The sequence below is a fragment of the Aulonocara stuartgranti genome (genome assembly GCF_965226115.1).
Source record: "Aulonocara stuartgranti genome assembly, chromosome: 1".
Lineage (NCBI taxonomy): Eukaryota > Metazoa > Chordata > Actinopteri > Cichliformes > Cichlidae > Aulonocara > Aulonocara stuartgranti.
Genome location: NC_138939.1, coordinates 18,221,917 through 18,248,875, shown reverse-complemented (window position 1 = coordinate 18,248,875; position 26,959 = coordinate 18,221,917). Strand labels below are relative to the sequence as shown.

Genomic DNA, 26,959 nt, shown 5'->3' with positions numbered 1-26,959 from the left:
CTGCTGAAACCAATGTGTGCTCTTCTGCACTCATTTGGGTTACACATGGATTATACTTCCGCATCAGATCTACGTCATAACTTAGGCCATAACCGCAACTTCATTTTAACCCTACACCGCAACCTTCTATGTAACCTGACGTGCACCTCCTGAGAAATGTAACTACACGTCGGGTCAAGGCATTCCACAACAGTCTGAATGGCGTGGAAGGTTGCGCGCAGGGGTAAAAGGAGTTTTTCGGTTACTACATAAATTAGGGCGTAGATTTCACACAGAAGTCAAAATCAAGCTTTACTGTTGCCTTCCTATCAACTCAAAGCAGTCTGACCTCTGACCTCTTACATCAACAAGGCCTTTTCACCCAAAGAACTGCTGATCTGCTGGATATTTTGTGTGTGGGAAAAATTCCAGTAGATCAGCAGTTTCTGAAATACTCGGACGACCCTGTCTGACACCAACAACCACGCCACATTCAAAGCTTTCTTCTCAATTCTGATGTTCAGTTTCAACTTCACTTTGATCATGTCTATATGCCTTTTCAGTTGAAAAAACAGGAAACAAAGCCAAAAAAACAAGTCACATGAAAAAACTAACTTTCAAAGTAAAAGAGGCTGTCACCACAAATAGGTAATAGCTAACGCTGAGAATTAAGACTGAAAGAAAACATGATAACAAAGAAAGTGGAACACAGAAGGCACAAGAAGTGGAAACCACAGGGACCACGACAGAGATGAAGCCTGCAGACTCTGCCCACCATGATTCTCTTCCCCTATCAATTACCCCGACTATAGCTGCATAATAATAGATTCTCAATCCTGTCAGAATGCTGGCTGCTTCTCAAAAGGTAGCAAGGCACAACTGCACACTATAACACGGGCACTGTGTCAGTGAAAATAGAGCTTTCAGTGCGCTTAAAAGATTCCCCCCCCCCCTACAGCAGGATTTCATTTCATTTTATGAAATGCTGCATATTTGATGGAAGAATCCTTCAATACCGCAGGATATGGCCTTTGAGTGTGCCCAGCTTACCGTCTCTGGACAAAAATGCAATCACGTCATTTATGAATCTTGTATAAGCTTTGCAAGACAAACTCAATTTCTTTCATTTCTCTAAACAAACAACAAAAAACAAACAAACAAACAAATACTCTAAAATCTGCAGAATATGTTATTGTTTTAACTTATCAATAAAAATAAATAAGTTAAAAAGAGATAAGGGATAAAAATGAACATTTCTGTTTTTTTATTGTATTACTGAACTGATCACTTTCAGTAAGTCAGTAATTAAAAGATGTAGCCTCAGTTAGCCATTGCTACAACCTTTTAGCTGTCATGATTTGAGACTTTAAAGTCTAAAACTGCAAATTGTCTGAATATTCACTTCAGTGTGTTAACTTTTAGGAGTGGGTGTGAATGTGAAGTGTGAGTGTCTGTGTTGCCTGTGATGACATGATGATCTCTCTGGGTTTTACCCCTCTTTTTGCCCTGAGTCAGCTGTGACAGGCCCCCAGTGAGCTGAATAAGCACTCATGGAAAATGGGTAGTCAAGGAAACAGGTTTGAGCGGAGGCACCGTTGAATAGTTTAAACTATGCAACAGTTTAACATTTGATGAATGCAATAGCATTTGAAGTGTTTGCTCCATAGACTGTTGCAGGTGGCCTCACTAAATTATTGAAGGATGCTGATAGAAAGAGGCAAGTGAGAAACTGAACCTAGAGCCCCAAGTTCACTGCTTATCATTTGGTTTCTGGTTTAAGAAATGGGCCTGCCCATCGGGACCTGGAGTAGGTTTAAAATCCTGCTTTATGCTGGAGGTTGTTTAATAAACTGGGTCCTGTATAATCTGAAAAATAGTTAATAATTTTTCTTGATATTATGTTAATTTTTTTCCATTATTTTTGAGGTAGTGTGTTAATTTATTAAAATGCTCCATTAGACAGTTGACAGAAAATGTAGTGAGAGAGATGAATTAATGACATGCAACCCTGGTGCTGAGTTTGTCCCCATATGGAAGGGAACCAGGCGCTGGCTTCAGGGGCAGCCCACATGGTGCATGCATCTAATTAGAGTTGGGTTAAATCTGACACAGAAAAGCAGGGACTAGTCAGTATTATTAACATATGAGTTTTCCATCCATTCATTTACTTCCACTTATCTGGTTCAGGGTTAGGTTGGAGCCTACCCCAGCTATCATGGAAAGAGAGGCGGGGTACTCCCTAGCCAAGTCGCCAGTCTGTCCCAAGGCTGACCCACAGAGACAGACAACACACTCACATTCACACCTACAGCCAATTTAGAATCACCAGTTAACCCAACATGCATGTCTTTGCACTGTGGGGAAAGCTGGGGTACACGGAGACCCTCCTACGGTGAGGCGATAGGGGTCCTCCTTGGTCTAAGCCAGTCACCTGCATGCTTTGAGGCAAACCCAGGTGTGCTTTGAGATTCTGTGTAAATGTAAATTTACTATACTGGTATACATCAAAGGGATTGATTGTGAAGAATTTAAACAGAATCAAAGTCCTTTACACTGGAAGGTAATCAGGAGAAAAACCCAATAATCCAACAACTCCGTATGAGATAGCCCCTGTGAAAGTGGCAAGGAAAAACTCCCTTTCAAAAGGAAAAGACCTTGGACAGGACCAGGCTCTGGGAGTGGAAGCATCATGAGATAAAACAAACAAACAAACAAACAAACAAACAAACAAACAAACAAACAAACAATTAGAGTTTGTGTGGAGAAAACTGTAACAAAGGAAATTATAGCCATCAGGCTTGGACCAGATGCTGCAAATGTGCTTTTTAAAACGCAGTGAACCTGTTTCAGATAACATATAGGTTGTTTTCCACATATGCCAAAAGGTCATAATCTGCACCGTGACATAAAATATGTTTTTTTTTTTTACCAACCATTTAAAGGTTAAGGAAGCTGGTAAATTAATAGGCCCAACAGCAGTTTTCTCAACTACAGTAAGCTTTATTGGCATACAGTCACGCACACGTAACAGATTGGCCTCCACTGCGTGTTTTTCACTATAATAAATGACCCCTCTAGGAATCAATAGCGTGTTTGGCAACTGCCGGACACAGCCTCTGTGTCGGCATGAGGGTGCGACGCCGCCTGTGGCCGGCAGGTGGGGCTGTAGCAGCGCCGCAGCTCGGTAGTTTTCCTCTAACGTCTCCGCTACATTCACGGCCGTGACGTATTTCCTGGGGCTTGTACGGACCACTCAGCCACACACCGGAGGGTTATCATGACTATTTATAACCAGCAGTTCGCTGTTATCAGTTTTTTTGCGGTTTCGTCGCGTCGTCGTCGGTTCTAACACCGCGGTGTGAGGCACCAATAAGCCGTGTGGAGCAGGATGTAAACGGCAGCTGGTAAGTTGAGCCGTCGGTAAGTTTCCTGTCTGCTTTAGCTTGTGTCGTTACTTGTTTGGGCTGCCAAGTTTACCGAGCCCTCGGTGTCAGGACCACCGGGTCCGTGACACAGGGCAGAACCGGACGACGTGTTGATGTTTTCTTTTTGTTATCCTGTCAGTTTGTGGGTGTCTGCTTGAAAAGGGGGGAGACCTCTCGCCTATACATACACACACATGCCGAGCTGACGTCGACTGCGCCGCGTCCGGTTTCTGTGGTTGTTCCTGCGGAGTGGAGGAGAAAAAAAAATCGTGGCGTTCGTGACCCGTGCTGTGAGGAGTAAAATGTGAGGAAATGCTCGGCAGGGGCGGATGAGAGAGGGGGGGAAAAGGGGAGGCACCTGTGAGACGGAACAGCCCAGCCTACCGCGGCGTCAAGTTTGCGTTAATCGCGGCGCGGTTACAGTTTCAGACATATTTGTCAAGCGCAGGAGTCCTCATCGGATCAGCTCAAACCTCTTGCTCCGAGCCAAATTATGACAGCGTGTTGTTGTCACGGACTTAACCTGTGAGTTGCGTTTAAGCGACCGCAAACTCCGCCGTCAGCTGACACACGAAAACCTCTCAACTTTAGCTGGTAAACATCAAAGCGTTTCTCCCCCCCTTTTTTTTTTCTTGGCATTTAAGGCCCGAGAAAGAAGTTTTTTCCTCCTTCTTGATCTGTACTGCAGTTAATCTCTGCTACCGTCTTCTGAAGGCTAAGTACTTGTTGTTGCCACATGCAGTTTATAGGAACTCTTGTATATCCAATGCATATGGAGACTGAGACATACAGTTTGCTTTGAGTAATGTCTTGATCAGCTATTGCTGTTATTTTGGCAAATGTGTGCTGTTGTATTTACCTCGCTGTCTGGCCTGCTTTACATGCAAGTCTTGTACAGTTTAAGACATAATCTGGATTAGCTTTCCCTGAAAATCTCGTTTGGGGTTTATGAAATGTGACTGAACATTGAATATTAAGTGTCACACTATATGCTGCACTGATCGTGGGAGCTGACCTGCTTTTGTTGTGCCTCTGTGTTTTCCCCATTATTGTTACACCTACTGATAATTTTACCTCTCTGCTGTGGCAATATAGAGCTGCTCATCGTTATGGATAAACATAAAAACAAGCTGTAAAGCTCCTTGCATGCAGTGACATGTACCACATTACAAAAACACAATGCATGTTGTTTTGAATGCAAGCATTTGATGCTTTATAGATCTGAGCAAGCTTTTCCTTATGTCAGATTTTTAACGGAATTCATCTGTGCACTTGGCTCTTTTAAGAAAAATTAAAATGTAGAAAGAGCTCTCGGGGTCAGAAAAAAAATATTACAGAGGTGTTTATATGATACATTAATGCTGAAATTGCAGCAGGAAGTCTGGAGAAGTAGTTAGATGACAACACTGGAACAAAACGCATGTTGGGGGGTGCAGATGAGCAAGTTTTGTTTGTTTTTTTTTTTTGGTTTTTTTTGTGTTGCTTGCAAGCACTAATAGGGCAGAGTGATAATCAGTCTTCCAGTAACCCCCAAATAGGTTTAATAATAAAAATTATAGCTCACTCCTAAAAAATGATAGCAAAGCACATGATATTCTGTGGACAATGAAGGTTTTGTTTTTAGAACTGGGAACACTGCACTGATGATGTGTTTGGTTATAGTTGTGTGTCTAAGAAGGTGGGATACGCAAAAAATGGGAAAATGGTGAGAACATGCACCCTGGGGATGAATAAAAAGCCACCCCTGCTATTAGAAACCTGCATTCAAGAGCATAAACAATAACAGGAGAGGTTCAGCTTGGATGTTTTTCATTGTACTCCTGGCATGTTGAATGAAAGGGTTTTATACTTGCAGCTGTGCCAGGTTTGGGTTTAACACAGGGCTTGTTCTATAAAGATGCACAGCAGTGGGGTGTTTTTTTTTTTTTTTTTTTTTTTTTTTTTTTTTTTTTTAAAAGCACATGTGAACCAGTAGTGGTCCCAAAGCTCTTCTCCTTTATCTTTTTGTTCTCTTCAATAATACAGGTATCTATTTCAAAAGCAGGCTTCATCTTGAGTTCTTTAGTGAAAATCTGTGACAGGAAGAAGTTAACACTGCAGTTACACTTCTCAAAATGCCATGAATTCTGTTTTCCTGCTTTATTCAGCAGTGAAACCTGTGTGTCATCCAGAGGCTTTCCTCAGCACATGGAAGGATAGAAATACGAATATTCTGCTGGTTCAGTGGGCTTCTTTTAAAAGGTTACTCTTAGGGAGAGGGGAATAATCCTACCTCTGTCTCTAACAGGGGTGGGATAACCTATTAAGAGGTTATTGATGAATGCATTTTAGAAAAACGATCATGGTAAAGCTGATTGGTTTTTGCTCATCACCATTTAGAACAGCTGATTAATCAAAATGTTTTTAAAAAGTAAACGCGTGAGAAACTTTCAACCATGTTCGAGATGTTGAGAATGCATATTGTGATAGTATTTTATTTTTTTAAACCAGAGGGTACTCTGCAACTTCCTGTTGGCAACATGGGTTTGGAACGCAACAACCAACTGATCTTAGCAGAGCTGTAAACAATTAAATGCATATCAAATGTTAAGAAAATCTGTTTCTTTGTGTTTCTGAAAGGAGGGAAAAATGTTGTCTGACATACTGGAACGTCAGATTTTGAAATTGCCAAATACTGCTAATGATACTAGGGGTGGGTGATATAGCCTCAAAATTCTAACATGATATTTAAATAAAATTTTCAATAACGGTATTTATAAAGATGTATGAAAAACAGTGAAAGTGTTATTGGTGGTTGCAGCTTGCAGGCAACAGCATTTATTAGTGGGAACAAAATGAAGGGTAGTTTCCGATGACAGACTGCCTAATTCGAAATGTGCATCTGTTGTCACAGGGTGCCACCAGCAGTAGGAGCATTATAGTACAACAACAGTGACACATTAAAAGTCAAATGAAAGCATAAAAGTAGGCTACGTAATGTTTTACCTGGAAATTAAGTAACGCTTTTATTTTTAGCAGTCATTTCCATCCAGGCGAGTGTTTGGCTCAGTCATTTGTTTGTGACTGGGTTGCACGCCACCAGGTGCTCGTATCTCCTCTTTGCATGCCTTTATATCCTGGTTGTACTCACTGGTGTGTTTTTTGCCACAAGCGGTTAAACAAGTTTATTTGCACTTTTGGCTAGAACAGTGCTCTTGCTTATGTATGAAAGAAAAAATGTCTGGGGTTGTTGTTGGGCATACTAGGCAATGTAAACGTGTGGCATCACAACATGTCAATTGATTGGAATTACCAGATTGTCCCTGAGGATTCTATCTACACATTTAGAAACTGTGGTTTACCGTAGACGTCCAAGAACTGCTGACTTGTGCTTGTAGACAGTTTAAAGAAGTAGAAGTTGACGGTTTGTAGTATCCTGGATGCGAACGCTTGCTGTGGTGCACTGGGGTTCTCCGTTTCACACTGGAGAATATTTTTGGCTTGAGCACTTCACTTCTCCGCTAATCTCTTGCAATATTTAGCAGAGAGCGCTAATTAAATTTTTATTATGTTGTTCGTAGCATTTTCATGATTCAACTTATCAGTATCGTTATTGTCATTTCATCACTCTGCTACACACACAGATTATTATCTTCAGAACCCTCTGGAGGCTCTTTGAGTCGCCAACGGAGAAATATTGATTTTTGTGTATGTCACAATGTGAGAGAGAATCCTAATTGCCAGATATTTGAATTTCTCAAAGGGTCATATGGGCTAAATGCATTTGAGTTCATTTTTATCTCATTAAAATGTAAACAATAAACCGATGAGGTGTAAACAGTTTTCCTTTCTAAATTGTCCTGATGAGATCGGTAATGAGGGCGGTATTATCCTTTGAGTTTAATGATACTTGGCTAATTATAATATGGTGCAGGTTTTTTCTGTAATAACCTGTGTTATCGCAGTCTGACATATGGTATCATTTACCGTGGTAACGCTAAAGACCTCGCAGCCCAGTGGTCGGCTTCGTCTTTGTCTCTCGCAGACTGTAAAGTAGTTGAGTGGTTGTTGGGCCACGGTATGTGGGTTTTCCAAGCTGACGTTGGAGAAACTGAGTGGTTGAGCACTGAGGTGAGGTCACAGGCAAAAGTGCTTTAAAGAAGGTGCGTGTCAAACCAAACAGAGCACAGGGATCGGCCACTCGCTGATACTTACTGCATTACAGGAAAGAAGACAAAGTTAAGTGAGTTATGCTGTCATATTAGTCTGTAATACTTTGAGTGCTTGACTCCTTTTAATTAGAAAAATCAGATCATTTTAACCTAATTTTAATACTTATGCAAATATTTGTTTAAGTAGCTTGTAACCTTTGAGCTTTTCAGAAGGATGTAAAATCCACACAGGAGCAAACTCTTGTGTGTCTATTTCAGTACAAATTGAGTGGGCAATGAAAAGGTAAACGTGTAATTAATATGGCGCGTTTGGATTAATTTTTTAATTTAGCTAGATATTTCTGTGTTTGTAAAACAGGCTTATCTGAACAGAGAGAGGGAATTAACAGGCGATGGAGGGATTTGGGTGTTTTTGAGATGTATTTCTGACACCTGATTTGTTCTGCTCGCTTTCTTATACATGTCCCTTTTTATTTATAGTTGTTTCTGATGTGAAGGGATTTATGCAATGAAAATCTACTCTTGAAACATCCTGACATAGATTAGCAGCTTGACATGTCAGCCAGAGCCGGGCTGACCTGTTTGCTTGCTTTTTGCTAATGATGTGACCTGTAGCTTCACAACACACTGAACAAAGTCAGACCTAGTAAAGGGCTGAGTAAATGTCTGGACTCTGATGTCTGATGTACACTTTTAAGTCCTCACCTCATGCAGCCTGTCAGTTCTACATGTGCATTATTTATTCCAGATAACAAGGAGCTTTTAAAAGGTAGATGTTGTTAATTCAAGTGAGTTGGCATACTCTGTGTTAATCTGGTATTGTGTTAGGCAATAAAGTTACCAAAGACATTTTGTTACAGTGTATAGCATCTGGCAACAAAAGATAAAGATGTTTTGACACGTATGCAGAAGAGGAGGTTATGCCAGGAGACTTCCTCTGTGTTTCTGAGCAATAAGCTCCACCAGTGGAGAAATGGTACAGCCACCATTGTTCTAGAAACTTTAATACTGAAGTGATGGAGATCTACCACATATTTTTATTTCATTTTTTTTACATCATGGTTGATATAAACCTAACAAAAAAAATCACACTGAAAGTTGCACATTTAGGACAAAGGTGTTAGAGGTGTTTTGACATTTGACAGTGCAGAGGTTCCTGGGAAGCAGCCTTGAACTGTGTTGAGTGTTCAGCAGAGTATCAGCTTTTGATAACAACAAAATAATCAGTAGATACTCATTCAAAGTGTTTATTTACTTCCACCAAGGAGGTCATAATCGATTTGATTTTGTTTGTTTGTTGGTTAGTTTTCTCAGGCTTACTCACAGTGTTACTAAAAGGTTTCCCGAATTACAAGTGATTAAACCATGGTGTGGATGCAGGTCATTGTTCCAGGAATTTTGGAAGGAGTTAAATCAGAAACCCAGAAGACATTGTCTTGATGTTCTAATGAAGAAAATGTAACAAACTAATCTGGATCCTGATGTCTTCCCTTATCTTAAGGCATGGACGGAAGTATCAGGCTGTTTTTGATGGCTCATGTATCAAGTTCTAAGTGATACACAAAGTTTGGTCACGTATCTGTTGATTAATGGGGTTTTCTGGTGTAAAATCCTGGAATTCTAAGAGAAGTTGACAACCAGTGTCGGGCCACTTGAGCTGATTTGAACATGTGCCTTGGATGTCTCCCAAGTGAGATATTTTTGACATATCCAGCTGAAACAAGACCTCCAGGGCAGACCCAGAACTTGATGGAGAAATTATGTTGTCTCTTGCCTGGCTTGGGAATGCTGCAGTGTCTTCCTGGGAAGAATTGGAGGAAAAAGGACAGGGTACAGGACAGGGATGAAACATTCCTACTTAGATTGCTTCCTACTGCACCTCAAAGATAATGTAAATATATATAATATTCATATAGTAAAGATGTTTGTTTTGTGTGCTGTTGTTGTGATGAATGGATTGGTGGGATATTAATCTGTCTTTGGTAACACTATGCACTAAAAGTGACTCCTAAGTTCACAGCTAAATTTTCCTTCCACCTCTTAACACATCATGCGTGCCTCACAACAAACTGCTCAGGGAAATCTCGAAGCGCTTGTTTGTTCATTCGGAGTGCGAGATAATTTCAAGTCTTTTAATTTGTCGAATGGCTAACACAGAGGCTGTAACACCCGTGAAAGGATGGAAAGCTCCATCCCACAGTAGAACAGATGCGATGAAAAGGCCGAATGGAAGCACTTTTAGTGCAGCATAGTGAGCTTAAGATTACAACAGAGTTAGCACTTTGGATAATGGTCTCAACAGCCACAGCTGACCTTGACTCTAAACAACAGCTCAGACGCAAAATTGTATCAGCAAACAATCACCGCAAGCTGAGATCTCTCGGCTCGCACTGGCTGCTGTGGCTTGATAAGATAAATTGCTTTGTCTCATTCATAAGATTGTGTTAGATGTTTTCCAATGAGTGGCTGATAACACATCAGTTAGCATTTTACAAAGAAATGGCATCACTCAAATCGGAAACTTTTTTTCTTTCTCCTCTAACACTTGATGTTCTGTCCTTGGCCTCAGCCATTCGGTGGCTGCTGCTGCTACCTTCAGGCATTCAAACTCGTCCCTCAAGCTGATCCTGCACCTCATACCAAAACTGCCTCTGCTGTGATTCCCCCAGCATCTGGGGTGTAGTCTAGCTTTCCAACCACATTTCTCCACCTCTGCTGCCAACTCGGTATACCTCAGCATTTTTTTTTTTTTTGTAAACTGCATCTACTGTATCCTCCCAGGAGAGCGTGAACACCACAATTTGCCGCTGCGTGTCTGACCGCAACATCATTTTGGGGCTGGGCGTCCGGCTCTTCCTGTGGGATTATCAAATGGCTGTGTTTAGCTGGGCTGCAACGTGCGTGGTCAGAACTCCTGTTGGGGTGGATGAACAAAACAGATTAACATATTTAATGTGGTCAGTTTTCTTTGCAACACCTCTGCAGTCACTTTACAGTGTAATTTAAAATCTGTAAACTTCCACACCAAGCCTATCTCTTTCTTGTTCCCCTTTATGTTCCTTAATCCACCAAATAAAGGAAGGCGATAAGGTTAAAATTAAACTGTTTACTTTCCCCTCTTTCCCTTGCGTGTGTTTGTTCTTGTGTTCTGTGGAAATTTGATTTTAAATCTTTAAATCTTTTGTTAGTTTAAAACCTTACGGTATCTTGTTTTAATACTGTACCTTTTGTTATTTTTTGCCTTTTCTTTTCAGGTGATTTGTGACTTTCCTTTTCTCTGACGCTCCGTGCACCTGCATGTACTGTGAGCAGCCCCGGCCTGTTGGAGAGGCGCTGTGCTCAGTGACTGTGCTGCACTAGGGGAACCCATGGCTACTGGCCATCCATCTCCCTCCGTAGGCCGCAGGTTCAGGCTGCTGGAGTTGCTGCTTGTGCCTCTGTTGGTGTTGCTGGTTTGTGGACCGGTACAGGGTCAGAAGGTCTACACCAACACATGGGCTGTCCACGTACCTGGAGGTCAGGAGGAGGCTGATCAAATTGCTAGCAAACATGGATTCATCAACTATGGACACGTAAGTAATAAGCTGCATTTTCTTTTTCTTTTCCTGCATTTGCTGTTGCATTGTTTTCATATCGGAGTGTCAAAAACCTGAAGTACTCTTGATTAGGGGTTATAAACAGTTCATATGAAATTTAAACAAACCTCAATTTGATTATCTAAATATAGGGCTTATCTAATTCCTGAAGAAAGAAGGTGGGCTTGCAGCTATGAGCACAGTGTGCCCTTGTTATGTCTAATTTCTGATTTGGTAAATTCTGTTATTATATTCTCTAAACATTTATGAAATCATTTCTGAGAGTTTCTTGATGATTTTAGTGATTATTTTTAAAGCCATTGTTTTCTGGCTTGCTGTTGGCTCAGCAGTCTGAGAGCAAACTTCGTCATCGGAAGACAAGCACTCTGATTTCTTCACATTGTTGATGTTTCCAGTTAAAACCGGTTTTCTGTTCTTTGGCCCATTGTGTGACTGTATTGTTATGGTGTGATGGAAGCATTATGTATTACCTGTCCTGCCAGTGTGTTTTTTTTTCATGATCATTGTTATGAGATGGGTTCTACAAGAAGCATGAATTTCTTCCAAGAAATCTGATTTTTAAATAGTCTTAAAAAACTGGTTTTAGTTTTCTTAGAGCTAGGTAGTGAGCTAGTTGGGACTGTAGGCTAAAACTGCAGTATACAAACATACAAACCTCCCCTAAAGCAGGAAACGCCTCATAACGTCTATAGTTTTTATTGATGACGATATTAAAGAATCTAAGTAAACAAGACAAAGGTGAAAACACTGAATAATGAGCAGATTTTTGTGCATATTCCTAAACTTGGTACTGATATATAAAATGAAGATTTTACAATGCTCATAGTTTTCAAACTCAGAAGATATGGCCAGCAACTTACAGATAATTATTTCCTGTAATCTTCAGGCACTTTTTAATGACTTCCTGTTTGGACTCGATGGAAGCCAATTAACAAAGTTATCCTTTAACTCCATCACACCCTCCCCTTGCAAAAGAAAAAGAGGGGGAAGGTTAATTTAGTCTTTCAGCATGAAGGAGTGTTTTCTTTGTCTTGACTACTGTTCAAAAGCTGAATTGTTGTCATGTATCGGTGATTAACAGCTAACCCAATAGGAGGGGAAAATGGCTCAACAGGTGTCACGCTAGGGTAATAAGCTTTAAAGTCAACATAGAGCCAGTACCCATGTATGAAATAAAACCACAGATGTAATACTGCAGCTTGTGAAAAGTATCTAAATAAATAAATAACCTCCTTTTAAATTGTTTTATACGTCTGTATGGAATAGTAATGAGTCCCTATAAAGTTTTTATTATTTTTATTTCTTCTCGGAAAGGAAATGTGGCCAACATGTCTCGGGGAAATGGATTTTTCAAGCTTCAAAGTTGTTTTGTTCTGTATGAAACAATCATAACAAGTAACTTTAAGTATATGTGACAGAGCTGTGTTACGTTGGATCTATTATTTCACCCCAAGAAAGTGAAAACTAGTGGATATATTTGTAAAATAAACATTATTCAAACAATATTTAATTAGGCTGGGAAATTGTTAAGTTGTTAACTCAAATCAATTCAAATTATACATGTAAATAATACTTTTTTTTTGCAATGTCGCGTAAATTTTAATAAAGTTTCACGTGATTTTAAAAACACTAACGAACTGACAGAGTTGGGACTGAGGTAAGCTCGTAGGTAGTGACCCATTTGTCTCCTTTTTAAATGCCAGTGTGTATTACTTTTGTTTTTATAAATATACAATTTTTTAAAAATGTTAATTTTGACTGGTTTAGAAAATGATTGAGGAACAAGCAGATGTTTCAGTCCGTGTAGCCTCACCTCGTTTTCAGGGAACAATATTCCGCACTGCACCATATGGTATTACTGGCCGTGACTAGGAATGTTATTCTCGCTCTGAATCACAGCATGAAGACTAGTGAGTAATCCTACACATTTAATCCTTTAACTATGTATTGCCTGTGAATAACAAGAAACCCAGACAAAGCAATTACACCCATGTAGTTACAAAACTGCACCCTGGAGATGAGGTTCTGCATGGTTCGGCCTGTCTCAGCAACTTAAAAGATTTTATGATGTTTTATGGAAGGAAAATGGACCGTTTTGTCTGACCAGAGCTAGATTGATGAGGTAGTCTTGACGCAGCATCTAGACAGGAAAAAAGGCAGAGCGTGGGTCTATCTAACAAAGCAGGCTTAATAAAGTTAGCTGGAAAGATGCTGAGTAAAGCCTTGAGGTCTCTGAAGTCTGAAACATGAACTGAATGAAAAACAGATGTTCCAGGTTTTCACTTAAATCAGTTATCCCTCTTATTAACCCCCCCCCCCCCTCCCCCCTCTTTTGTTCCACAACATGGTATATATGTTTGGTGTTTTTGAGAATAGGTGAGTAAATACAGCCCAACATTAGATCCACTATCCTGCTTAAAAAGGCATCAGCCCTGACCTCGCACATGTTCTGCAGGAAGAACTATGGCAGCCATCTTATGCTGCTAAGGAATTCCACCATTGAAGCAGTGAACGCATTGCCAGAACTGTGTTTTGGTTTTAAGGGAATGGGTGGAAATGCTTTTTGTTCTAGAAGTCTGTGGTTCAAATGTCTTTTGGGTATTTTGAGCTGTTTGACACACAGAGACAAAGACATTTATAGATTTATAAAACCGATGAGATGTTTTCACAGATGTCTTTTATTAAATCAGTAGAATAGTTGTTGGTGAAAATGATCCCTCATTGTAGCTCTAATTGAATTGACCGTTTTAGGCACAGGCTTCAGGAGACATCCAGTTGCATATGAAACCTTAAGAGTAAATGACATGAAACGCCCACATCTGTTCAGTCCTTGGCATTTTGCTAATGATCTTTGAAAGGTTAGCTATAACCATAAGTGATAACTAAAATAAAGACGCGCTCATGCTCTGCGCTGCCCCGACGGCATAACATCACTGCTCATTGATTAAAATGAAGCCATTCCTTCAGAGAGAAAACAAACAAATCTGTTTGCCGCTTCTGCCTACAGCTGATGGGAAGTGAGATTTGCTGTGTGAGCGATGTGTGGCCAGGCGTGGCGTGTGTGAGCAGCGGGGCTGTGCGTGTGGCTCGGTGTGTGCAGGTGTTCAAATTAAGCAGGGGAGCTGGAGGGGAGGATCAAAGACTGCAGCTGGGCAGGTTTTATAGCGCTGATGATGGTTGTTTTTATTTCGCCTTCACTCATGCTGCTCGCTCTATGGCATCCATACAACCTCTCCCTTAACCAACCCACAATTTTTATGTGACACGAGAGCATGTTCTCATGAAGGTGTCTGCATTAATTGCAGTTTATAGGTTAAAATTACCCATCAGTCCAACATCCATCATTAGATATAGTTATCACTGCGTGTCCCATCCTGATCCTGTAAATTAGGTGATATGGGTGAAAATTGGGACCAAAAAAAATCCTTCACATTAAAAGCTGGGGATAACGTGGTTCACAGGAACTTCTGCTAATCAGAAGGTTAGTGAGTCAAACCACACTCATTTAGGTCACATGCTGACGTCTCTTTGGGCAAGATGCTGAACCCAGAGCGCCATTGTGGTTGTGTAAGATTATCCTGTTTTTTCACATATGGGTTACTTCATATCCTGTTCAATTTTCAGGATGCACAACCTATAACATTAGGTTGTTTCAGATAATGATGCTCGCTAGCAGTAGGCAGCTAGCTTATTGTGGATTTCTTATGAGTCTTGACAGTTTAATGGAAACTTCCACAGTGATGGTTTGTCTTACCTTTTAACTTACAATGTCAGGTCTCCACTGTTTAGATTTGCTAATCATACTATTAAGAATCTAGAGAAACATCTGTGTATAACTCTTCCGATACAACAAAAAGGAATGGTAAATGGACTGGTTCTTATATAGCTCTTTTCTGCTCTACCTGAGCACTCAAAGCACTTTATGCAATGTGCCCCATTCATAAGTACTTTTTTTTTCTCTTTCTAGTGCTTTCTATCGAACATTCGCACTCTGATAGTTGCATCAGAGAGCAACTTGGGGTTAGTTGCCAGGGATCAAACCAGCAACCTTCCGATTAGTAGATGGCCTGTTCTACCACTTGAGCTACAGCCACCCAAGGAGGCCTCATCTTCAGACGGTTACCCTGTACAAGTCTGTAATTCACTGACATGTTCAAAAGAGGCAGAGAAGTAAATTGGCAAAATAAAACCCACCAATGATGGACATGTCCAAACTCTGATGTGCCCAGTGGACCAAACCCTGGGCGAAGACATTTCTGTAAACAAAAAGATGAAGAACAAATCGTACACGATGCATTGCACGAGTCGGGTAGATAAGTTTGAGATAATTTTGCTCGATGAGCGATTCGTTTTTATGTGGTGCATTCAGTGCATTATGTGTCTTTATATACAAGTCGGATTTATGACTGCAGCTACTGAGTACTTTTCCTTTTGAGTAATCTATGTGTCATCTGTTCTGTAGAGCAGGGGATTCACAGGCAACAAAAGTCTAGCTGGCTGACCCAAAGCAGTGAGTCAGGGATATTTTTTTTATTTTATTTTATTTTTTTAAATGGTAATGGATATTTAACTTTGATTTGACATTTTTTTAGTATTTGTATTGGGGCTGCTGAATCAGAACCACAGTGCCATTAAATCAATGTTTTGTTTTTATATATGTATAATTTTTGTTGTTGTTTGATCTCCCCCCCCCCCCCCCTTTTTTTTTCTTCTTTTTTTTTCTTCTTGTTTTTGTTAAGACAAAAATATCCACCCTGCTGGTGCAGCTCGTCAGTCTTTCTTTGCTGGTGCTAGTACTTTAAGTCGTGTTGAAGGTAAACTTCACTTTAAGTCCAGTTTGTTTTCTTTTACTGCAAATCAATCAAACCAAGCCAGAGACTGTGAGACTCGAACTGGTTGTTTTACGGTGCAGAAACTTGAAAGCTGCCATCAAGCTGTTGTCTGATGGCAGCAAATCATGTAAAACTCTTGACACACTAAGTGCACAAACTGTCACAACTGAGCTATACTGCCTCTATGTGCTACCCCTTACTTGGCTGCCTTTATTAGTCTTTCTTTTTTCTCATCCTACCTTGATTGTTAAAGGCAGAGACATTCCTGTAAATGTGCCTCAAATTAACCAGACTATCTCTTTTAAAAGTAAAGGGTTGCTCTGACCAAGTGGTCTGCAAATAGATTACGCCTCTCACTTTGACATTACGTCAAGATTATAGGGCCATTTAAGAATAAGGAGAATAATTAAAACTAAGTAAAAGTAATAAAATTAGGAAACTGCTGACTCACACTGTGGCAAATGGGTATTAACTGCCAACTTGTGTCTCCGGATGGTTATTTTAAATTTTAAAGACCCAGTTTCTTGCCCAGATCGTCAGGCGTGTGTTGCAGTTTTTCAAGAGGACCTTAAATTTTCGTGGCACATCTGTTTCAATTGCTCCTCCATTATGCTGGTATTTAAATAAATGGTCAAATGGGATTAGGGGAATTGCTGTTGGTGGTAAAATGGGATTTGATAAGGACTGACACAATGTTAAAAGTCATTATAGTGTGATCAGTGAATGGGATCAGATGGAATAAGATCAAAGGCATAATTGAAAATGCAGCAACATAGTTTCTGAAAATGTTGCAGGTCAACCTTGCGCTTTCTTTTATTGAAGAATCATGCTGCTTGTACTCGTGAGGTATTTATGTAACGCCGTGTCTTGGAATTACTAAAGAATGGGGAAGTTGGCATTAGGGCTGGGCGATATGACCCAAAATTCATATCTCGATATTTTTTAGCTGGATGGCGATATAAGATATATCTCGATATATTTTTTTTAAAGCCATAAAGTAAGAACAAGAAGAGAGTTCTTAGTCAAAGCTGTGTCCCAGATGTCACACAGGCACTTTTATTAACATAGAGCAGATGTACATAAAATTTACTCAAAAATAAATTATGAGCATTTATTAAATAATAATGCTCCATAAATAAAAGAAAACAATGTTGTTTTTGTGCATAACAAAAAGCTCACAATTGTGCAGTCAAAATGTAAACTAAAAGACGCTGAGCATAGTAACAAAGACAGATTTCACAGCTGCTCTGTTCCCAACTTGTACTGCGTGACTGACAGCCTGGAGTTTGAAATCCGCTTCGCAACCACGTCTCTTAACAGGTGCCATTTATGGTCCTTATACACAGTAGGGTAATATTACGTTGAAGCACAGTACGTATCACTCCGCGAGGCTCAGCCGTAATGCTCCGACAATCCATCAAGCGGTGCAGCTCCGTAGCTTACCAAAGTCGTACTAAAACATTTTTTGACAGATTGCTGAGCGCCGTGTTCCACATAAAATCGGTTCGCGGCCATCAAGCACAACCAGAATTCATACATAAGGCGCGCTGTCAACTTTTGAGAAAATGAAAGGATTTTAGTCCGTGCAGCACCTCTGGGCTGCATGGCGTTAGCGTGGTTAGCTCGTTAGCGTGGTTAGCTAGCTAACACGTTGACGCCGTCCAGCCCCACGCACGGGGCGATGCGCAGTAACTCGTTAACGGAGATTTGCCGTGTCCATCTTGTCGCTTCCTGCAGGTGAAGCGATGGGGGAGGAGGGGGAGTTGTGTTCAGTGAAAGAGAGGCGAGGCCGAGTAACGTTGCGTAGAGACGGAAGTGGACGAAAGAGAGGCAAACTTGCGGCTCCACAAATATAATTATAACGTAACATAGACTATATCGATATAAAGGATATTGTCAGATCTTATATCTCGTATAAAAATATATCGATATTTTTTAAAAACTCGATATATCGCCCAGCTCTAGTTGGCATGGCATCATTTTTAACTTGTGCTTCCTTGGAAGTCTTAGAAGTTAACACAGTAGTGTTGCTTTTACTGCAAAGAGCTTGTGTTAGTAGAACCTTTTTCTGCTTCCTCCTGCTCCTGGAATGTGAAGGATACTAGTGTTCATTAATATGAAAAAATGATGATAATAATAATTTAAAGTAATTAAAATGTTTCCTTGGTATTGGTAAGTTTTTCCTCCTTTGATTATTCATAAACAGAGGTTGAAGGAAAGGATAATGAATCAATAGCTCATTTATTCGTTCACTCACTTCAAAGCCAAAGTCCTCAGAAGCCTGTCACTTCCCTTCTTGTGAGCAGTGGTTTTATGTTGCTGCTGGTGGATAAAAACGCCTGTGTTCTTGATGCTGATCTATTTAGAGACCAACTGCCCTCCTAGCTTGTTCTGCTGGTCTACCCCAGGGCTTTGCTTGTAAGAGAGGATTGTTTGTGTATAGTGCTGTCACTGTACTCCACTGGCACCATCTTGGCCCGTTTCTGCTGTCTAATGTGCTCATTTCTTCCTCCTTTTTGAAGTGGTAAGACCCCCCCCCCCCTTTAAAAAAAAAAAAAGATGATTAATATTCTGTCCAACACAAGATTAAAGGAGTAGCGAAAAAAGATGGAAATTATCTCCAGTTCTGATGAAGTGCATGTGATGAGTCTCCTGTGTCTCAGTAACTCATGACACAGCAGCACACTTATGGCCCCCTGAACGTCTCTTCAATCTAGCCCACAGTTCTTAGTTCAAAAGATAAAGCTGAGTTTGTAAGCCTTTTTTTTTTTTTTTTTTTTCCTCTCCCCCAGATTACTTTTAACTTAAACTTTTACAGGCAAATTAAAACTTTTTCTTCATGGGGCAGTGAGACAGTTTCTTGTTTTTCTTTTCAAATACATTATTGCCAACAGAATTTTCATGATCACTTTTACACAGAAGTGTTAACTTGGTGTGTTGCAACATTTATTGTGCATCTAAGCCCACAGACCCACAAGCCTAGAGACCAGTTGGCGACACCCTGGCAACTGCTGGTTACTGGGGAAACATGTGCATACCCCAAGTTTTTGCTGAAGGTTGGTGGGAGTCGACAGCTGAAATTGATTGCAAAGAGTTATATTGCGTGGCACCAAAAACCTCCTCGTTATTGTGAAAAGTATGAGGCAAACTGGAGCTCTTACTTTGAAGGTGATATTCCATTCAAACTACAGACGACCGCATCAGTCTGCCAGTGACCAGTGGTAGCACCCTGTCTGTGACTGATTTCACCTAGCAACAGCGAGCAAACACTTACCAATCAGTCATTGAGTTTTAAATGGGTAAAAATGACATCAGAAAATGTCAAATCCCAGAACATAATGTTACGCTTAAGTGGGTGAGCCAGGTATATAACTCTCCTCTCTTTCTTTAAAATGATCCAAGACCTGCCATATTTAATGGAAAAACATTTGGCGTAGGTGTCTAAAGAGTTTTGTGGTAAATTATGTGTATTGGAAGATTTTAAAGGTTTGCCACAGTGAAATAAAGTTTATTTAACTACTTTAATTTGCTGATGCAGGCTAAATAAAACATGTCACAAAGTATATTTACACTAATCCATAAACTGAACTAAAACAAAACATGGGACTGTCTGGCCCTGTTGAATTAAACTTATCTACAGAGCTTGTTAAAAGTAAAGTTTCCTTTCATTTGAAGGAGGTTTCTGTGAGATTGGGTTATGATCAGTGTTTGTTTTCCTCGCTCACCGTCTTCTCATTTTTCATTTTCTGAATCAGACTTTGTCACACCCCGTGGACATGAGTAGTTTCTCATGCTTTAATCATTGAGTAAAGTGTGTTGTCAGCAGCACTGAATGGTTTCTGTTATTAAATTTCAGTGTAGTATTATGGTATTTATGCAGTGTCTGGGACATACAGTGAAGTCATATTTTCTTGACTTAAGCTGCCAGTTTGTCTTTTAATTTATTTATTTCTTGCACAATAGCTTTGAATCAGAGAAAAGCATCAGCATAGAAAGACTGAAGGAACAGAATGCATAATTGGACTCTGGAGACCTGAAGCGATTAACTGTGGTTGGGGGGGGGGGTTGAAGAAATTTGCTGGAAAATTTTCTGAGCTGTCATGATTGGCCCACAGATGATGGGGAAGAAACTACCTGCTGAGTGTTGAAAGGAGTTCCGCTGCATGATTTGTACAATCACGCGCAGGTGCCTCTGCTTTTTTCTTTTTCTTCTTCTTCAGATCCTAAAATTATTTGGAATCTGTTGGTCTACAGTGTGGGTTTAGCAAAAGCTTCGAGGGACAATGGTTATTATACTGGGATCACGGTTTGTGCATCATCATGCATGATGTTACTGTTCCCAGAGGGCCTTTAAGGGTCCTTGAGTCAAATGTGGCTTAAACACACCAGCTGTGTTGATTGTACTTCTAAATATTTTAGTATACTTAAGCATATTTTGTAAGCTGATTTACTTGTGCCATATCTTCATAAATCTTTAACACACCACTCTATGTACTGTGGCTCTGGTCCACTTTAGCCAATGAGAGCTGATGGCTCCAATGGAGTGTGCAGCCCTGTACAGTCGTGTAGCATGTGCCTTAAAGACTTTGCTTCTTTGAAGTTCAGTAACGAATGGCGCAAACCAGTGCTGAACTGTTGGATTTGGGCCTTTAGTTGGCACATAACTATTAAAAGGCAAGATTTTTTTATTCATTTATTTTTGTTCTAATCTAGAGATGAATGTATAGTTTCTCTTCTTGGGACAGTTGCTCATCAGCGGGTGGTGTATCTCTGTAGTGTCTCAGGCCCTTGTGCTGTTGTTAATGAGAGAGGCTCCCTTTTATTCCACGCTTCGGCCTCTCTCTCACTAAGCAGACCCAGATCTCACTTCATCTCAGTGCAGCTGCACTTCTTTGAAAGTTAATGAACTGCAGAGATCGACTTATCCTGTTTGCTCTGCTGGAGACTTCTGTGTTGAAAGCAAGGACTTTAGAGCCACCTGAAATTAAATCCTAATCCATTACCAGCACAAAACGCTGTAACTGATATTGGAATCCTTTTTATTGATGAGCCAAGTATTAAATTAAACTTATTGTGAAAGTTTTGTATTACACTATTATTATTATTATTATTATTTTTTTTTTTTATAGAAATTACCATAAAAATGCCAGCAAGGGTTGAAGGTTAGAGCTGATTAATCCTGCTTTATCTACAGATTTTGTCAGCAATTGAACATGCCTTAAACTTGTAATCAAAGGTTTTTTTTGTTTTGTTCTCTTTGAAAACCTCAAAACTATGACCAGGTTTCAGCCAGTGTTGTGCAAGCCCTGCAGGCCTGAGTTGACCCTCTTTGCCAGGCATCAGTTTTATAATGTATCTTATTAGCCCGCTCTTATATTTAGGCATAGAAAGACTGATTTAAAAAGTATGTTTGTAAAAAAAAAAAAAAAAAAGACTTAAACATGTTACTTTCACTCTTACAGCTGATATACAGCCACGTTTGTTTACTAGAAGTCATTTATTGCTCCATGTGAATGAGGTGATCCGTGGTCTGTTCATTCTTGCTGGAAAAAAATAAACCCTTCTGTACTCATCTTGTTTCTCCTCACACCAGCAGCAGTGTGTCTGTGTCACAGAAGTAATTTGAGATGTGACTTGGCCACACATACTGTATGGTGATAGCGCATATCCTTCTTTCTTTTTTCTTTTCTCCCTCGTCTTTTTTCTCGCCTTTATGCTCAGTTAAGTTGATGCATTCATGGCTAGGCAGCAACTTTGTGTAGTTAAAGATGACAAAAAGGTAAACTGTTGCTGGAATCCTCGTAGATGAAATGCTTTCCGATGAGTAAATGACAGTGAATTTCTAGCAAAGTAATTATATTAATAACCAAGAAAGCTGCTGTCTGCCCATATCATGCATCAGCACGAGCTTCATACAGTTGGAGCAAAGCAGAACAACGCCTACTCATTTTTTTTACAGCTGCAAAACAAGTTGGACTGCTGGAGAAATGGCTTTCGTTCATTTGTTGCACGGTTGACCTTGTTGGTTCTTTTAATGCAATGAAGTTGTTGTTGCAGAATGTGCTCGGAAAAAGCCAATGGGCTTCTTATAATTGTGTCCAAGTATGACAGGCTTGTGTTCTCAAATCTTCCATACATCAAAAGGACTTTTTAACCACTCATTAAGCAACATTTTCGTCTGGCATGGGTTTGTTTTGGGTTTTTTCTGTTTAAATCGGTGCACATATTTGTGCAAAATGTCACAATAGTATGTGCAGGCTATTTTCCCCAAAGATGGAAAACAGTGTCTGGTATGGAGACAACTTCAAAGGCTCAGTGAAATTTATCGGCTCCGTTCTGTTTGGTATTCTCATTATAGTTCAGTCACTGATAAGTTTCTGTGAACCTCTGTTTTTTATCTTTTTAGATTGGGTTATTAATCAAAATGACACTGCTATAGGTCAAACTAATAAATGCTGTCTTGTCAAAAAGCTCAGTGTTGCGACGTGCAGTAATCGTAGAGAAGGCCAACATCATGAGAACAGAGACAAATCAGTATTTGTGGAGACACATTCTGACAACATAACTCTTGTTCTCTTTTTTAAAAAAAGAAGTCAGACAAAAAAGACAAAGATTGGTGGGGGCGGGAGGAACGAACTGATCAGCAGGAGGCCATCTAAAGTCTTGAGCAAAGAAGTGAACCACCCATATTACCAGAGGTCCTGGGAAATGTAGCAGCAGAGGCCCAGCAGCACTCAGTCATTACTCTGCTCTCCCACAGCGGAGCAATGGGGGCTGGGATGGAGCAGAACCACACACAGGTCACAGGGGCTGTAACTAGAGCCAGATGTGCTGAGGGGACATGAAAACACGTGGACAGGCACCTCTGTAGCTTTTAAATATAAGCATGCTTACACGTACACATACTGAGAGAAGAGGTATTTTAGGAATGCCAGAATTGAAATGGAGAGTACTCTTGGTTTTGTATGATGACGATGATGATGACAGTGGGGAATACCTACAAAATGTTCAGCTAGTGCTTTGACTTAAATGCATGACACATTTTGATGCCTATTAATGTATAAAACATCACAGGTGGTGCACTGTACTCATCAAAGTGTCATAAACCTATGTGCAGTGTGTGGGTTGTTGCAGAAATCATTTAAGGGAGCTACACTGAATTTTGGGAAGTGAGTTTCAGTTTTGACTTTGATTTTATACATTGAGGAAATAACATGCATATTGACTGAAATGGTCGTTCATTGCATCCATTAAGAAGGTAGTTGGATGGCAGTTTTATTTCATGAGTGAGGTAATAATTCTGTTACCGTAACTTAAAAAAATAAAAATAATAAATAAAACGAATGATCAATACTTAAACGCATTGTTTAAAACAAAGAAAATGTAAGGATAAACTCTACGGTCTTGGTGGTCAGTGGATAACTGCAATCTCACCTTCACTTTTAGCTACGGGAACTTCCCAAATCCTCCCCATTAATGGTTGTCTTTCACTGGGTCAACACCTGAACAAAGGCACAAAAAGCCTCTGACGTATGTTGTGTATGTACAGCATGTACAGTTTTCCCAGAGTAAGACATCAGTGATTTTAATGTCTTTGGTTTATGTTTAAGTAGAGTTCCTACAGAAAATGTAAAGTTAAAGCTTTGAATGTGTGGTCATAAATGTTATCACTGATGCTGTAAAACTGGGTGGGGAAATGAACACATCACTTCAAGGAAGGAAGCCAATTTTTAGGGGCCGTTAGACTGTGTACTTACCCATCTGCTCCAGTGGCCACGAGATAAGACTGTGGTCGAACTGGGCACCTTCCAGGCGTGAACGTGTGTCACACTGAAAACCAGCATTCTTGCTAAATGTGTTCAAATGAGACTTAATGGAGTTTTAAAACAGTAGAATGCATTATGCAGATGCTGCTTGGTTTCCCTCATGTCAGTGGACGTTTGGGGATGGTTCAAGTGTTACGTTGCCGAGAGGTAAAGTGAGCCACATTGTTTAGCATTGTGTTAGACGGTAACTGATCTGTTTGTGAAAGTTGCTGGTTTTGGCTTTTGATGTCATGTCAGGGGCTCTAAACAAAGGCGCAACGATCTTCTTTGACCTACCTCTCCTCATGTTGTCGAGATACGCACGCAAACTGCCGGGAGGTGGAGCAGTCATTTGCGTTGCAGTTTGAAAAGGTTAAAGGCTTAGATCTGATAAGCCCCTTACAATGAAAACAATGAAGTGAATGTTTAAAAGCCTGTAATAGCCTAATGGAGGCAGCAGCATGGGAGGAATGCAGCATTTGGGTGGAGCTTTATTATAACGACTACGTGCGAACCCCCCCTCCAACCCCACACCTTTGAAACAGGAGTCCTGCTAAAATGCGACACTTTTGAGGTCTTAGATTGTAGTGTAGCAGAGATGCTGGGTTTAGATTTCACATAAGGTGTCATCTTCAGCGATACAGGTAGTGTTGCTTTACAGCAGTGCCAGAGGTAGAGAAATAGGTTTCTGCTCTGAGAGGAGTCTGGTTTTGTGTCACTGGTCACCATGAAAATCAGATTTTGAAAAATGTGATGGTGTCTTTGGCGACGTACATGATGTACAGCACATTTTTGTGGCTGCCAGTACAATTTGTTTGTTTACTGTATTGACGAGAAACATCTTGTTTTTGCCGTCAGTTACATTTCTTTGTCGGCTCGAATGAAACCAGCACGTCAGTACGCTTGCTTTCGTTCGCAGGCCGAGTCAGTCTTGGAAGAATTCTCATCAAAGTACTGTTTGGCACGAACAACCAAACACCTCTCGGTCTCTTTTGTTGCACCTTGAATTAATTTTTCCGAGTTTTTCAGAGCTTCCAATCATGCACCATGGAGTTCCTGGCTTGCAATGTCTTACTCTGAGTAGGCGCTTATTTGTTTTTGAGTGTTTCCAGTAATGTTTTGCTATCATGCCAACTTTGCAGAGATATTTTTTAGATGTGCTGGAGGTAGTGGGTTTTTGTGTGTTGATATCCCTTGGAAAAAAAGTGTTTGTCCTTCCAGCGTGTTATATCATCTGTTTTATTGATGTGACGGGCTCATCGGGTCTTTGTTCTCTGGTTTCCATGGAAGTCCTCTCAGCTGGCTAGTTTGAGCTCTGCAGTCGAGTGACACAGACTGTAAAACACAGGGTTTCTTTCTAGGTCATCTATCCATGTTGCAAAGGAAGAGGAATCATCATATCAATGTGCTGTATCAGTTGTTGGTGTGTACGCTCAAGTGTTCATGAATATTTTATTGCTGATGTAAGCTATGCATCAGTGGGTTGCAGCTCCCCCTCCCTCTCCCACCACCTCGTCAGATGTTTGTGAAATTGAATCCCAGGATGCTCGCTATTGATAGGACGCTCGTCTTCTTTATTGTGGATGATGATTTTGCTGACTGAAGACATGCTGGCTAAATTGGATTCTTTTTATGGCTGGTCTTTGGCGGTGGGAGTTTGCTGCCACTGGTTTGTTGGAGAATAATACTTTTATGTACATATCTGGATGTTGGCAGCTGAGGGGGAAGACTGTGTCCCTTTTAATGGTTATGAAAGAGGTCCAAGCTGTAATCTATTTTTCCATTTACATTAAGACGGGACGATCTGGTTCAACTCAAAACTACAATAACAAGATTTTTTTTCTTTTTTTTCCCCCTGATATTCTCAAGGGCTGCAAACAGTGATTATCATTTTGATCCATAATTCCTTACATAGTGATTCCCACAGATAGACTTGGGCTGGCTTCCCAGTTATGTTAACATCCTCTCAAGTATATTTGGCAAATAATTCTAGCATTTTTGTGATCTTATTTTATTTTATTTTTTCATCTGACCAGCAGAATTACACTCTCTGTTTTAATCGTTTTTAAAGTTATGTTGCTGCAAACCAGCCAGCTCTGGCCATTCCTGTGTTGCTGACCAGTTAACCAGTCACTGCTGATACTATTTAGTGATTATCTCCACAGGGAGATGAACTCCACCTCCATCATGTTGGACTGCATCCTGGGAATGTAGTTCTTGCACGGTTCAGGAGCTGCGCTGTGAGCTTAGAGGGCCAGTCTAACCAGCCAGTTATTAAAATACCTGTTCGAGTATAAGCTTAAAAAATATGTTATTCAGACCGATTGTCTAATTTTGGCAACTTTAGACACATGTGCACAGTTACATATTAGATAAACTGGCATTTAAACGCTAAAATCCTTTCGGTTTCTGTGTATTATATCAGGAAATCTGAACACTTCTGTTGGAAGAGTACTGTAGCAAGACAGAAATTTGAGTAAAGTTGGCAACACGTAATCACAGCATCACAGAACTTCAAACCCCACTTAATCTCAGCGCACCTTAGGCTGTGCGTCGACTAAATCATAGCTGATCCCTTTTTAAAGATGCATGTCGCATTACATTTCTGTGATTTGGAAATTGTGACTGCTACAATACAAGCATGTCTCCCTTAACTAATATAACTGCACAACAGCCCTAGATGCACAACCAATACATGTAAAAGAGCTCTAGACATTATAGCTAAAAAAGGCTCAGAGCTGAATTGGGCTCTCACAACCTAAAAATGTTAGATTCCAGCAGCATTTGGTGCAATACAAAGGAAACGAGTAGCAAAGGAAACTGTGATGACGGTGTTTTGTGACAAGTGTCCATCTGTTTGGATCTGTTTCTGAAAAGCTTCAGCTCAGGGAACAATACAGTGTTTTGGACGGGGTACTCTGATAGCTTTGATAGTTGGTGGGGCTCAGTAGCTTGCTCTCCTTCTCAGGGCAGTTGTCCAGACTACAGTACTTGTTCCCGTCAGCCTGCTCAGTCGCATGCTGCTGTGGGCCAGTGGAGATACTACAGTTCACAGGTTTCCCTCAGAGTCTAGTGCTGCCGTTTCTCAATCTTCCAATGCACAAAGTAAACCAAGAGACCAGCAATTATGGTGCATGGGAAATAGCCGAGTTCTGTGCTGACTCTGAGGCA

General features: G+C 40.4%; 2 protein-coding genes across 5 annotated transcripts in view; one reads left to right on the top strand and one right to left on the bottom strand.

Annotated features, from left to right (window-relative positions):
* Positions 1 to 26,959, bottom strand: part of gfod2 (glucose-fructose oxidoreductase domain containing 2) — a 317,249-nt gene that overhangs the window by 176,091 nt on the left and 114,199 nt on the right. The gene's annotated exons all lie outside the window — the stretch shown is intronic.
* furina (furin (paired basic amino acid cleaving enzyme) a) overlaps positions 3,149 to 26,959 on the top strand; it is an 85,000-nt gene continuing 61,189 nt past the window's right edge. Inside the window, exons 1-2 of one of the 4 annotated variants that reach the window (XM_082536291.1) lie at positions 3,149 to 3,383; positions 10,810 to 11,127. In XM_082536291.1, the coding sequence (XP_082392417.1) occupies positions 10,924 to 11,127 (204 nt within the window). In that variant the 5' untranslated portion in view covers positions 3,149 to 3,383; positions 10,810 to 10,923. Of the gene's footprint in view, positions 3,384 to 3,769; positions 3,999 to 7,597; positions 7,627 to 10,809; positions 11,128 to 26,959 lie in introns of those variants that run through there. The other 3 variants (XM_082536293.1, XM_082536292.1, XM_082536294.1) reach the window with 3 other exon arrangements.